The following is a 15,095-nucleotide window of genomic DNA, read 5'->3' as shown; positions in this document are numbered from 1 at the left end:
CCATTATTGAACATTTTTGTGTGTGCTTGCAGTACAATTGAATTTTAAGCATGTGGGTGAGGACCCACAGACAGGCAGCCCAGTTCACATTGGGTTGCCCTGTAACATATATAGTGCGGTGAACCAACAAAGAATCAATCCAATTAAAAATCATTATCACACAATAAAATTGTCAAATGTAATTGTATCGCAACGCTTCAACAAAATTCCACAGCAGACTGAACACACAAGAAGTCAAAAGCCTCCTCACTGAGCCCAGCCACTTCAGTGTCAGGGCTGGCGCCAGTCTCTCTGGTCTCGAGGACACTGAGTCCCAGCAAAAAAAGCTGCTCTCTTCAGCTTGCCACTTCCAGCCTCCTTGCTGGCTCTCCAGGGAGTTCTGAGGCCCAGTCAACCTCAGCCCACCTCTCTCTGCATGTCCTGAAGCATTGGCCAAGCAGGCTACTCGACAGGTATTTATTATTGATAAGTGCTCCACAAAACAGTGTTGAATAAACAAATATAGGCCAGCAGCAGTATGTATGAACAGTATGAAAGGGACACAGTCCTTTCATCTTTAGAACAATTAAATAGGTCAAACAAGCTAATAAATGACGAGTAAAATAATAATAAAAAAAATGCTTCATCTACTGACCTTGTAAGAAAGTAAGGCGAAAAGGAAGCTGGATTATCCTGCTCTGAAAAGAGGGGCATAGAGCCCCCCATTATCCACAGCCGGAAGTACAGAATGACGGTCACCTTCAAAGGAAAGAAAATTCAGAAAGAAGATCATTGCTCCACTTTTTTGGACAACACTTCTAGAAGTTTTATAAATATGGTGCTTGGCAAACACTTGATAGTGAGCATTTCTATAACCCCAACATTCAAGATGGGGATAGGAAAGCTGAGTAGGGAAGAGGGTTGACTGGGTGGTGACTCAGGAGCGGCCGGCAAGACCTTACTGACAACTGTTAGTGTGCGGACCATCCAGTGGGCTCTCCACTTCACCCACGCCTCCTGCGGAATGGGGTGGGGTGCGGGGCAGAGTCCCACAGTGAGGAAACTGGAAGATGGAGGTGCTGAGCCTGTCATTGATTTCAATACCCCCATCTCTTCACCTGCACTCACAGGGCCCCACAGCTAGTGCTGCTGTGTCTAGAATTTTCTAGACCCTGAGTGCCCTGGAGCGGAACGCCCTTCAGGACAGTTCCAAGCACTGGCAGGAAACACCTTCCTGTCACTGTGGAATTTTTCTCTGAAAGGTGTCCCCCATCCCTAAGGAGGTCATGGGGGAGGAGCTTTGCTTTTAGGAGAGTCCAAATCGCATCCTCTTCCTGAAAAATGTTCCTATTGTAATAATTTCCATTTCAAGAGAATCAACTAGGTTAGGTTGTTTCAGGGTCAGAGAAAAAATGTTTGCTTGAGTAACAGCTAAATAATTCATTTCAGGAAGTTAAGGCTGAATTCTACCTCCCACCCACATTCAGGCATATCACTGAGTACTTTTCATGTTAGTACTTTTCATGTTAGTCACCTCAAACCCCAAAACCTAACATGGGTGGACTGTGTTAGCCAAACGCTTATCAACAGTAAATCAAGCCCAGGGAGCAAGTAAAGATCAACCTAATGAATATTCATGCCGCACTCTGCTCAAGCTGAGTTGATTCTTAAAGATACTGTAAGTGAAGAATGTCAACTACAAAGGTAGTTTATAGAATAGGAATTCTCTAAAACCCTGGAAGAGAAAAAAGCTGTGATAACTGCAACAGAGGGAACAGGCAGGTCAACAGCAGAAAGGGCTTTGAGAATAAATGTAAAAGTGAGCGACAGGACAGATATCTGACCACTTGTCACCAACACAATCAAATCACTCACATCCCCAAACAGTTCTGAGAAAATAAATGATACAACAAATATTGAATCATTCTGATTCTATGTAAAAATAGAGGGGGCTTCTCTAGAGAGGTGTTTGCCCCATTTGTTCAAATTGTCCAGTTGGGGGCTCTCTCCGCCTCATTCAGTGTTGGTCTATTTATCTTCATCCACACATGTGTTGCAGTGTTCAGGGGAACACTGCCTGCTAACATTACAACTGAAAAACGTTCTCATAAGTTTCCCACCAAAACTTATGACCGTGAAAGAGAAGCTACTAGAAGCAGCAGCAGAGACCAGTCTGAGGATATCTTAAGTGAAGCATCTCATGGAAGCGAGGGTCACAAACCCTCGTTTGTGAGATTGCCATCACGAGCCCCCGCCCCTCTGCAGGTGTGTTCAGTCCCCTAAGAAATGGAATCAGCTCCCCTCCCCTCCCCTCTGCGCTGGGCTTGGGACTTGCACCCACCCACAGAATGTGGTGCAGTGTGTCCCAGGCATGCCCCTTGGTGTTCCTGCCACGTGGGTTTGTGCTTCCTGAACCAGCTGCCCAGCTGTGAAGCTGCGTGGGCACTCTCCTGCTAGAGGCCCGGGGGCCCCAAGGACTCTGACTGCTGGGAGCGGTTGAGCCTGTATGCAGAGTCCCACAGATCAGGATGCTGTCCCCAGGGAAGCACAAAGGCAAACATGGGGGTGCTCCATGCCTACTGGGCGGTGATCCCTGACTGCCACAGGATGGTGCCCTGCTGAGCACCAGCCCTGGGAAGGGGCCGTGAACATGTCCAACTCCTCTCCCCTCCCTCTATATGTGCAGGGTGTGCGACACCAGGCTCTTGTGAGACCTACTGCTGACTCTACTCAGTTCATTCACCCAGGGCACTGAGCTGTGTCAGAGGGAAATGCCCCCACCAGCAACTCCGGAGGAATGTCCGTGCATACTTACGTAACTTATGACCAACACGGCCCTCTTTAGGAACGGCCTCATGGTAAGCAGGGCATTCCTGTCGCTGCTTGCAGTCAGACACCTGAAACAGGACAGACAGGTGGCATCAGAAGGCAGGGTCTCTTTCCAGAGGGACCCTAGAGTGCGTGAGAAAGGCCAAGGCCAGGGAGGGGGGCCTGGCTCTGCAGGGGGTGCACACTGCTCTGACTTTCCCCTGCAGGCCTCCCTGTCCTGGACTATACTGAGACTACCTAACCCTTGTCGCCTTCCCAAGGGGGTGGCAGGGCCTTTGCTTTCTCCAGGGCACCTCTTGAATGGTTCCCCTTTCTCTCCCAACCTGCCCAGTCTCAGCCAAGCTACTTAAGTTGCCACCTAAAGCCATGTGGGGAGAGACTCAGTCATACTGGGCGCCTGTGTCTGCAGGGAGTAGACATGCTATCACTGAACTTCTCTGTGGCTTTTTCTCTTATTAGTCTGTCTGGTGCTGCTTTGATTTTTTGCAGCCCAGAAGAACCCAGAGGGTTATGGGGTGATTCCTTTGCACCCCAAGAATAGGTCACAGTGATGTCCTTTCTAGAGGGGCAGGAACACCTGCTATAGCACATATCCCTGTACAAAGCAGAGGCCCCTACATCCACACACAGGTGAGCAAGAGGCAGTGGCTAAGGAGCCCCAAGGGGCAACTTAAAGGGGAGCCACTTTGACCTCCAAGCAGATTCCACATCTAAAGAACAGAGGGAGGGAGCGCAGCCTTCAAATCCCATAGCCCACCATGCTCTCAGTCCTTCGCCTTTCCCACTGCTTTCTTTGAACTCTTCTAGTCCACAGGAAGGCTGTCTCTTCCTTCCTGTTCCCTCCCCTGCTCCAGCCCTAAAGTGGTGCAAGTGACCAGGCCCAAAGTCCTCATATGGTCTGGGTGGAGGGAAGGAGGTGAGCCAACCAGGTCGAATAGGGTCGAATAGGTTAGCCAACCAACCACTGACACATAAATTACGGCCGAAGGAAACAGAGCAGCCTACAGGAAAAGTTGACAGAAAGAGCAGGAGCAGAAGGAACAGCAGTGACCGCTCCCCTGGGGCAGACCCTTCACAACGTGCAGTTCCCTATGAGAAGACTCGTGAACAGGAGCTTGGGGCACAGGGGCGTGTCCAACTGTGCAGGACAGGCAGTCATGGCAAAGCACATTTCTCAGGGTACCCAGAGTCAGCCCCTCACTCATGCTTCCTGACACCCTGCGCTGTCTGCTCTTTTTCCTGACCTCAAATTTTCCATGAACATCCACCTCCTCGGCCGATCACTTCATACATTGAGAGCTACAGGTGACTTCTTCCCAAAGCTCGCCCCTCTGTGGCCATGGGGCTGTCTCAGCTGAGATCAGAAAAACGCACAACACACCTCAGTCACCTGCTCACAGGCCTGGGCTTAACATGTGGACACGTTGAACTTTGCCAGCACAGAATTACAGTGTCAGTAGATAACTGATCACCATAAGATGACTGACATGCCTTAGAGAATCAAACAGAATGTTTAAAATATTCATCTCTCTCCGCTCAATTCCCTTGCCTTCCCTGTGTTTTCACAGATCAGGGCCAGGCAGGCATAAAACAAGGGTGCTCGAGACGTGCGCGGCAAGCTGGAGAAGAACCACTTGGATATTCCGGTTTGGCTCCCTTAAATCCTGCTGCTCTAAATTAAGATATTACGTGAGACTTTCTCATCCTCAGAATTCAGGAAAACTGCCTAAATTTTTGCCTTTCTAACCAGCAGCAACCATCTCAGATACAATGGTCTACTATTTCACACTGTACTGATCAATTATAAAAAACTACCTATGAAATTTCTTCTGGAACACTAATTATACTAATTTAATGTCTCAGCTCTTTCAAGGTAACAAAGGCCATGAATACAGTCAAAAGAATTTAAAATTCACAGCTTTGTAAAAATAGGAATCCAGCACTACTCTTTGACACACAAGAAAATAGATTTCTCAGTTGATCAAAGTAGCAGACAGCTCACTTTTAAAAAAGACGATAACCTTAACAAAAACGTACAAAGGAATGGAGGCGGGGGTGGGGTGGATTTACTCTGGAAAGGAAAGTATTCCCCTGAAACTGGCCCAGAGCCTCCCTGAACCTTGACATCCAAAGGCTTCCCAGGGAAGAAAGGTCTTTGATATTCAAATGAAGACTCGTGGGAGAGCCTGGCGCTTCTAGAAGCCCTGGATGCATTTCTTAGTCCTACCTACTAAGAAGCCAGAATAGACCTCCACTTGCCCATTCTGTGGTGTGCCAAGCTTTCCTTGATGAAATTTTAAACTCTTCACTCTGCAGGTTACTTAGAAAGATCTCCTTAGATTATCATCCCCAGAAAAATGGTGGAAATGAAGACAGACAGAACACCGGGGTCTAAACTTGGGTTCTGAAAACGGCTGGAACTGGAAGAAATCAAAGCAGCCCTGGCACTTTTACAGAAAAGAAAGTAAAGGACAGCTGGAAATGTGGTCACTTGCAGAAGGTCACAGCGTCTCAGTGTCAAAGGTCAGAAAGCTTAGGCTTCCTCAGCCTCGAGGTCTCATTTATATTCCTTTCCAGTGAATTTCATCAGAGGCTTCAACTTTTATTCCTTTCATGGGTTGTTATGGCAGTTTCCCAGAGAAATCAGAGGGCACTCTGAGAGGCGGGGAGAGACAGAGATTGACTTGTCACATTCAGGGCCCAGTGGGATCAGTCCCAAGAGGCTGAGCCCTGAATTACAGAAAGGTAACACAGGTTGTATGAGGAAGCTTGTCGTCCCATCATCACAGCCTAATAATTCCTTATTGCTTGGGAGGGGGTCAGGGTAGCCATAGCTACCTGTGGTCAAGCCGTGCATACTGCAGGAACTTCCTGCTCCAGCAAGCAGCAGAATCCAAGCAACAGACTCCCCCAAGCAGCAGGCCTGGGAAAGTAGCTGAACCTGAGCAGCAGACTGGGGAACTTCTCCTTTCAGTGCCATAGCAAAAAATGCAGCTTGGGGTGACCCTCCCTGGCAACGTCACTCCCTTGTCTGTCACTAACAGTCCCAGGTAGGTTAACAGGCCAATATAGGTATGCTAAGTCTGTGTCCTCATTGGGCTGAGCCCTGCACCTTTTTCATATCATTTCCTCCATCCTGTGAAGGAGGCAAAGGAGGAGGAGTTTTTGCAGCGCTGGCTGCCAGCGGGCTTCACCAGCAGCCTGGACTCCTGTGTCATTGCCTCTGGGGACCAGGCAGCCACCCTGCAGCCAGCCAGGGCCACTCCAGGGAGGGAAGCAGCCCGAACTCAGGTCAGGAACCTGGTCTCCAAAACAGAACTGACCAATGGGCCCGCCTTTCCAGCTGTCTCCCAACCTGCAAGGGCGGGCAAGAGGGCCTTGAGGATTCCTGCAGGCCCCTGACCCTGGAAAACGCCTGAAACCCACTTTCCTAGAGAAGCTTAATGGGGGGGAGGGTTTGGAGGAAGTGTGTTCAATTTTAATTTTACTTGCAATGCTATTTCTTCCTTTGAGGATCGATAGGTATGCCACTATTTTCTTTTCAATGTGGAATCTTTAAGGGCCCAACTCAAGGCAATTGGTTTTGTTTTTAAAATCTAATGGGCATCCACATGGAAAGTCGGGACCTCAGTGGTTACCCACGGAGAGCACATAACCGAGAAACTGTAACAGGGGGGTCCCCAGGAAAAGGGGAAGTTCCAGGTTCCCTGCCCCACCCAGAAAGAGGATGGAGCTGAGAAGAGAAAAGAAGAGAAAGAATCTGAAGAAAAGAAGGAAGCAGGGTGGAGAGCCAGAGACCTGAGGGAGCCACATGGAGCAGAGGGAGACATGTGCAGAAACTGTGCTTGTTTTTGGGCCCTGGACAGGTTGAAACAGATGTGCGTGGGCAGGTTCACTATGGCAGCGTTATCTTGATTTTGAATTTGCTCTTTTCCTCCCAGGATTGTCTGGCCATGTCTGACCCTTTCCTATGGGTCCCCGCCAGAAGGTGCTTTAGCCTTGTGGCAGCTTTCAGGTCTTGCTTCGGGCCAATCCCTTTTGAGCGGACTTTTGCCCACGAGTGGATGAGTAATTTCAAGTATTTGATTTAGAAATTATATTCTTTGTCTTCTTTTGTATAGTCACTGTATTAAAGTTCCTTTTCATTAAAGTCTTATATGTTTTATCTTGATGTGGCAGATGGCAGCACATATTTAGATCAGGCAGGTTTAGGGGTTCAAGAGTGCCCCTCTCTCCCTGCCCTGTAACAAAACCATCAGGAAATTCCTCAGGAAATTGTCAGAGTTTAAACGCTGCCAAGTGTCCATCAGTGTCGCCACAGGTAGGAGCCCCTAATAACTAAATATAGACCCCTTGTTTCCCCTCCAATGCATGCTTCTTTGGGTCAGCTTTTAAAACTTTCTCCTAATTTCAAACCTAAAAGGTACATTCTAAAAATAACATAAAAAGTTTACGAATGAGAGTGGCCTCTGTGAAGCTGGGTCTAAATGCTTTCAAAGCCCAAGAGCACAAAAGAAAAGAAACCTTCAACTTATCTCTTTAAAGCTTGTATTGACAGACCACAGAGCCTGGACCTTATCTGACACTGTCTAGAAAGTACAACAAATGACTCCAGCTGAGCTCCAAGGCCAGCTGCAGCCAGGCATCTAAGACCCGAGGGGGGCGGGAGCTCCTCAGAGGCAGGGCCACAGCAGGAATGTCAAGTTCAGTAATCTAAAGAGCAGCTTCTTTGTGCTTCTGTTGAGATGGCCTGTCCATTGTCAGCCAATAACTCCAGCCCAGGCCACACTTACTCACCCTAAAATTTCACCCCTGCATTCTCAATCCCACCCCCCAAACCAAGACAATCCCTTGTCCTACAGAGACAAGGGGTAGATCTGAATGCCTCTGCTGGTTGAGCTATGAGGAGCTTTCTCTCCCTCAAGGGCTGATGCTTCAACAATTTGGCCTCAACTGTGTCACCCACTGAGCCTGACTTTCTAGGTGTGGTCACAAAAGGAACTAGGAATTCTAGCCCTGTATATACTTTTATTTCACAAGTTTCTATTTTTCTTTTACTTATGTTTTGTCAAAGTAAACATTCAGAAGATACTATAAAATCACACCTTGTGGAGCCTGAGTGATCTGTGGCCTTGGGGTGGGGTGGGAGGGTAGTTATCTAAGAGCTGCTCAGACTCAGCCCCTGACACAACAGGCAAGAGGTTCAGGGAACACCCTGGGATGGAGCCCCACAGACCCAGGCAGACCCCACTCACTGGGCATATGCCAGGCACAAGGCAAGGCCTTTACTCCCAGGCCCCAGCTGCTCAGTGAAGATCACCCACCCTGAGGTTCTGGCCTCAGTGTAGGTTGCAAGGACCCCCAACTGCACAGGGCCTGCCAGAGGGGTTCCTAGAGCCACCACCAGAGAGTTCTGAGGGCATCCCAGACCATTCTTCATGGCCACACACACACACACACACACACACACACACACACACACACAACAGAGAACAGGAACACAGCTGGAGCCGCACAGGACTGCCTCTCTCAAGCTCCAACGCTCCCCCTTCCTGCATGAAGAGGGAAAGAGACCCAAGCAGTTTCCTAGAAGACACCTAGAACTTGGCTTTCCATGTCCTCCTTTTGTTGTTCATTGTGGTGTTTTTTTATTGCAGTAACACAACATGGTGCCGGATTTAGGGGCACAGGGTCAAACCTCTTCACGCTTGAGCCACCCCACACCTGCCCTGGAGGCCCCTGGCCTCCCCTGCCACCCATGGGTGCTCTGGTTCCTCTCGCTCACTGGGTCACTCTGGCGCCCACCCCACTGAGCAGGGCATGTGCTGAGCAGGGCAGGCAGGGTGCAGAGCGGCACTGAAGGCATTGGAGGGTCAGCCCACTGCACAGCTCAACGCTGCCTCCACCTGTGCCCAGAAGGGCCCTTCCTAGTTCATTCCAAGGGCAACCATGGCCTTAGCAAGCATGACCCCCGCCGTGGGGCGCCTCTCATGTTCAGAGATCTGCCGGGGTTACTCGGCCCTGAGCTGACACGGCTCGGCCCACACAGCCTGGCAAACATTTGTGTCCTCTGCCTGCCTGTCCTCTGTACCAATGTTCAGTTCTCACTCGTCCCCAGCAATCCCAGGGCCAAGTGACTGAGTCCACCCACCAGCTTGCCTCTGTCCTTGCTCCTGGGCTGTCCATTCCACCCAGCAGGCATTTAATGCATAAAAACATATTTTCAAACACTCTCTTCATTCCAGGCGTAACGCAGCCTGACAGGACCCTCTGATATCAGGGCCCAGCCAGAGACTGTTACAAACACACTTTTCCCTGCCTGGCCGGAGCCGAGTGAGCTGTGCCTAGGTAAAAGCTTCTGGACGTTCCAGATCCAGGTCACATGTGCGCGGGACTGTTGCCACGGGCTACTGGCTCTCCAGTCGGCCTAGGGGAGATTCGGGGTCGAAACCCAGCAAGTCCTGAAAGCCCTATGAAGTCTCCTCTGGCAGGAGAGCAGGGCCTAGAAAAGAAACTGGAGAGCGAAGCCAACCTTAAGCTCTGCAAAATCAAAGTGAAATGAGTTTATTTCTTGCCCTGAGCACCCCCCAGCTTCCCTCTCTCTTACCCCCCCCTTGCCTTTCCTGGTGAATAGGGGTTAAATCAGAAAAAAAGTGACTCTCTGCAAGGAGCTCTTGACTAATCGGCTGAGCTTGTTAATTCTGAAAACATACGAACTGGAGTTTCTCACCCACTTTGCAGCTGTCAGACATCTCTTTAACATGGAGAAGCCAACGCAAGCCTTCTCTGCGGCGCCATTTTGTGAAGGTGATGGGAAGGACTGGTGGGCGCCGAGCCACAGGGCAGAGGCTGGGTGCTCGGGAGTATCCAGGTCTGCAGCCGGCAGGGCCGGGGCTGCACCGCGACTGCCTGGCTGCTGACAACAGAGGCTGCCATTTTACCCGTGAAACTCCAATCAAGTTCATACCAGTGAGGAAAGGAGTTTGGGTGGCTTGGTTTAAAAATACAACCTGGTGGCTCTCCCTGGTGGCACAGTGGGTTAAAGCTCCACACTATGAAGCTCTCAGAAGCTACTGTGGCACAGGTTCGATCCCCGGCCAGGGAGCTGACCCACATGGCGCGGCAGACCTCTCCTGACCTGCCTACTGCTCCCCTCTGCAGTGTGTTTCTGTACATCTGTCTGTTCTGTTCCCCACTCTGTCTCTAGTGAATGCTCTCACCCACCACACCTCTGGCCTGTACCCCAGTTCTGTAAGCATAAATAAATCTTTAAAAAAAAAAAATACAGCCTGGCTCTACATGACAGACACAGTGACACCTACAATCTACAATGACCGATCTAAGCAGTAAACAGAACCAAACATTCAAGCGCAGCAAAATCCCAAGGTCTCGCAATCTGTCATGTTCTCTTTTCCTAGGCTGCCACATTTAAATATCATATCACTCTTGTTTTTAAATATCTATGTAGGGACAATGACAATGCTCAAACTCTTTTTCACCTCCCTCTATTAAGGGGAAGGATGTCCTAAAGGAACAGTGCAGAGTCTTATGGACCCCACCCCCTCCTCCAGCTTTCTGGACATTATCCCCCTACTCCAGTGATTGGAAACTACAACTCCCAGCAGTACCAGGGAGAGAACTGTGAGGACCCAAGGGCGAAGCTAGCAGGAATTCTGGGACATTGGGGGATAAATAGGGCGCGACTGCATCTCATGCTCTCTCGCTCGGGAAACAGCTCTCCTGACCGCGTGACTCGGTGCCAAGCCGGTAAGGTATTCCAGTTACTTTGTCTCCTGCTCTCTTTCCCTGGGTTGTTTCCTATTTCTTTCTCCTTTTGTAAATAAACCTGTTATTGACCCTTTTCTGTGTCCCTGCAGTGTAACCGAATTGTGAGCATGCGGGTGAGGCCCCACAGACAGGCGGCCCAGTCCACTCTGGGCTACCCTGTAACACTTCCACCAGCCTCTGCGGCCACCACCCATGGCTCTGCTTTCCTCCCAGGTTTCACTGCCCACACGTGACATCGTGTTGGTGCAAAAAGCACAGGCGTGCCGGACACAAGAGCCAAGACGCTGGGGAGCTCCAACATGCACATCTGTTAAGTGCTGATGCCTGAGCTGAGTTAGGGGGAAATAGTGAGAGGAGCGTGCAGAGACCGCAGGGGCTGGGACAGAGGTCTCCTCATGGACAGCTGGGGGCGGTTTACCCTTCCCGAAGCTGAGGACCAACAGTCCCGAAGCTGAGGACCAACAGTCCCGCTCACGTGAAGGCTTCAGGCTAAGAAACACATACCAGTCCCACTGGCCTTTCCATGGGTGGGAAGCAGCATCTGCCCAGAGCAACAGGTGTCCCCAGCCCTTAGCACCCCAGGGCTCACTTTCTCCCTCTGCCTCTGCAGAAACAGCATGAGTATATTAACTGGCCTGGAATTTTGCTTGGCTCTTGGATTCAATGAGGTTTGGGGAATCAATGACTGCAAATGCAATTCAAGTCAAGCTGACACACGTGACTTTTATCTTAATATACTGGGTAAGAACCAAAGTGCCTCTTTACCAGCAGACACTTGGCCCACCGTTATGTTCACGTGTTTGCCATAACCACCCAGAGCACCCCCAGAGTCCAGATACAGGCTGTACCCAGCCTGTTGTGTTGAGCCACTTTTCACACAAATAGATGATTTCATTTCTCCATCTGCCAAAGACAACACCATCCACCACTGGGCTGCAGTAGGGATTCAATAAGCCAGCATTCTCACCATCCTCTGAAATCATCAACAAACAACTGTGCCTATTTATTTACATACAAAAATGTGTGTTGTATAGATTGAGAAACAGTGTTTCTGTGACTATGGAAAATGAAGCCTTAAGGAAAGCCAGCGCCTAAAACACCAAAACATAACATGAAGCAAACGGTCCAGAGTTATCCAGGAAGGAACTGTGCCAGGGCAGCTTTAAACACAGCTGTTCTAGCATATATTCCTAATAGTATATACTTAAAAAAAAAAAAAAAAGGAAGCACAGAAAAGTAACAAGCTACTTAAATAACCAACTACAACGACTGGAGGGGAAGCAGAGGCAATGCCAGGGGAATCCTGTCAAAGTCACAAGGAGCGGCCTGTGCCCTCTGCGCTGCGCCCCGCCCCCCAGGGCAGCCAGGAGCCCGTGCAGGAGGCTTCCCCACGGAGCTATTGTGGCTCCTAAGCAAGGAGAGAATGGCAGTTAGACAGTTCAACTCTTCAACCCTTACCAAGAGACCAAAGACGCAGGCCGCGGCAGTCCAATCACAGGCAGAAGAGACACTGGGGTGATCTGCTCTCTCCTGGACGGACGCTACCCCATCCCCAGGGCGCTGTCACCAAAAGATACAAAGCCTGAACGTGCTCAAACCTCCAGATCAGCTATCAACTTACAGGCGATGGGGGAGTAGAAGGTCACGAACACCAACATCGTGGGGACACGAGGGACTGGGAGAAGCACCATAGGATCAAAAGGAAAAATCAAGGAAGTGGAGACCCGCAAGTTCGCTCTGTCCAGACACTGCACAAGAACCCCTGAGCTAACAGATGGGATCAAGCTTTCTCAAATCTCCCTCGGTCCTGCCCCTCGAGTTCGCTGAGAAGCCCAGGTCGCCAGAGGGATTTATTTACAGACGGCTTTGTTGGACACCAGAAGATTGGCCCCTGAACTCTATTTCGGGAGTACTTACTAATAAGTACTTATCGATGTAAATTCTTTGGCAGTTCTTTTGAGATGTGCATTTATTTCTCCCACAACCCAGGAGAATCTCAGTCCAGGTTCTGAAAGTCTCCCGGTGAAATGCAATGGTCATAAGGTTTATGGCCTCGGTCTCCTAGTCGCTGTAGGAGAAGTACCAACTTATCATTTCAGTCACTGCCAGCCTGGAGACACAGCATGAGAACCACACCTGCACTGACCTACCCTCTGTTATTTTTCATTTAAGTCCCCAATCTCTACCCCTCCCTAATGCCTCAGTCTCCTTTTCTTTTTCTTTCTTTTTTAAATATTTATTTATTTATTGCATACAGAACTGGGGTACAGGCCAGAGGTGCAGGGGTGGTAAGAGGATTCACCAGAGACAGAGTGGGGGACAGAACAGGCCGACTGATGAAGTACACTGCTGAGGGTAGCAGTGGGCGGGTCAGGAGAGGTCTGCTGTGCCGTGTGGATCACCTCGGGCCTGGGGATTGAACTCTCACTCAAGCGGCTGCAGCCAGCTTGCAGTGCTGCACTCTAACCCATCATGCCACCAGGGAGAGCCCCTTAGCCTCCCTTTCAAAGGCCCAGCTACTTTTGTACAATTGGAATGGAGTTCAACTTTTTACCCTACCTCTAGCAGTTGCTGAGTACACACTTTTTCACCACTTTAATTAATGTATGGCCTTTATCTTTGACAAAAACAAAGAAAAAGGGTATCATAGGAAAGGAAAATTTATGGGTCAGTAAGAACTTTGGAGACATAACCAACTGCAATGTTGAGATATTACCTATATTTTGTTTAGAACAAACAAGTGAAAAAATATTAAGAAGGAGAAATGTGATGACTAAGTATTCAGTGGTATTCAGAATGAGTGTTATTTGAGATTGACAGAGCTTTAGTAGCTGTGTTTAGGAGAACAGTTCTTTTATATTAGAATTCTATCAAAAAATGTACATGTGAAATGATATCATGTCTGGAATTTGTTACAAAATAATTTGAGGGCAGAGGAGGGACTGATAATTATTGAAGGTGAAAGATAGATACATAAAGGTTCATTATAGTGTTTTAGCTACCTTTGTACATTTGGGGAATTTTCCAAAATAAGTAGAGTTTTTCTTTGCTTAGGTTAATGGTTTGACAAAGACTAGTATCTATTATGCCAAGAACTCTAAAAATTCATTGGAAAAATCCTGGACTTTCAAATTAGACAATGGACAAAGAACACAGGGTGACCTTACGCTACAGAGTATTTATGGCCGATAAACACCAGATGTTCGGTGTCACCGCCAGCCACGAGGAATGAAAAAGGACCATGAGGTAACATGGAGAGCATCCACCACCCACCTTTGAGGACAGCTAAAATTAAAAAAAAAAAGGCAGCAACACCAAAGATGGGGGAGCAGCAGAGAAACGGGAGTAGACCTGGGGCAGAATGGCCCTGTGCAGAGTGGAAGGTGTGTTCTTAGTGTCTGAGCCACCTCTGCTCCCTGGGGCATCTGACCCAAAGAAACAAAACCCTGTATGCAGACATTCACAGGGGCTTTGTCTGTAACAGCCCCACTGGAAAAGGAAGAAACGCTTCCTGGGTGGGTGAGGTTTCAAGAGGCTGTGGGCAGCATATATCCCGCTGTGAGGGTGCACCTTGGACAGTCCACGCCTGTCTGCAAAGCCCTGTACCCCAAGATGGCAGCCTCGCAGAGGGAGACAGGGCAGTGGCACTCAGGCCAACTGGGGGTCACGGACGCAGACTACAGGAACGAGCAGCCTGCAGGCAAGACAATCTCGAGTGTAGACTGGGCAGAGTGCTCGAGTCAGCACTTGTGAGCTGCGGCCTTGAACCCCAAACCAGACTACTTCCCAGATCTGAGCCCGTGCTCAGATCCAAAGAGTTGCATGATGTGGCAGCGAGTTGTCATTGCAAAGACACGTTTCAAATACCAAAAACAAATGAAATTCCTTATGAATGACAGTCAACATTAAAGAACATTTTATAAAAATCACTCTCCTGAATATAAAGTCCCTATCCTTCCCCTGCAAAGCTGCCTTCTTAATCTCAAAGAACAGATCAACATCACCAATTCCCTTACTGATCTGTTATTTTAGCCACTGTCACTTCTTCTCCCCTCCTAACCTCCGGGCCCTCAGGATGTTCATTCAAGTCCACAGGCCTTTGAAAGTGTTTTACCTTACTGAGTTGTCTGCTATGCAAATGCCCAGTGTTTATTTTTATTGTTCTGACTTACTCTACTGCACATAATTGTCTCAAACACCCTACATTTTGCTGAAGATGGCCATGGTGTATCTAGTTTTTCTTTGTTTTTCTTTTTTTCTTAATCTATTCATTATACCACCCTTCATGTTTGTACAATGTACGGTTTCCACCACCAAGTCACCCGCGCACCATCACCATAGTTCCCTCATGCTCTCCCACCCCTGTCCTGGTCCTTTTCCCTCCTCCCCTCAGAATGAAAATTATCGAATGGTCTCACTGATAGGAGGAAGGTGGAAAAAATAAAAAGGAACTAAATAAAGTAAAAATCAAAACCATCAGGTAACTAGAGAGTGCTTCT

The 15,095-nt window shown here is 48.9% G+C and overlaps 1 protein-coding gene across 3 annotated transcripts in view; it reads right to left on the bottom strand.

Annotated features, from left to right (window-relative positions):
• The window catches only part of TMTC1 (transmembrane and tetratricopeptide repeat containing 1), a 181,598-nt gene that overhangs the window by 94,013 nt on the left and 72,490 nt on the right, over positions 1-15,095 (bottom strand). For all 3 annotated transcript variants that reach the window (XM_012720432.1, XM_012720430.1, XM_012720431.1), the window contains 2 exons: positions 2,795-2,876; positions 635-738 (listed from right to left, as the gene is read on the bottom strand). In XM_012720432.1, coding sequence (XP_012575886.1) covers positions 635-738; positions 2,795-2,876 — 186 coding nt within the window. The remainder of the gene's footprint in view (positions 1-634; positions 739-2,794; positions 2,877-15,095) is intronic.

This window comes from Condylura cristata, unplaced genomic scaffold (genome assembly GCF_000260355.1).
Source record: "Condylura cristata isolate star-nosed mole 26May11 unplaced genomic scaffold, ConCri1.0 scaffold00004, whole genome shotgun sequence".
NCBI classification, from domain to species: Eukaryota; Metazoa; Chordata; class Mammalia; order Eulipotyphla; family Talpidae; genus Condylura; species Condylura cristata.
The sequence above is the reverse complement of the archived record's forward strand: the minus strand, read 5'-3'. Positions and strand labels throughout refer to the sequence as shown.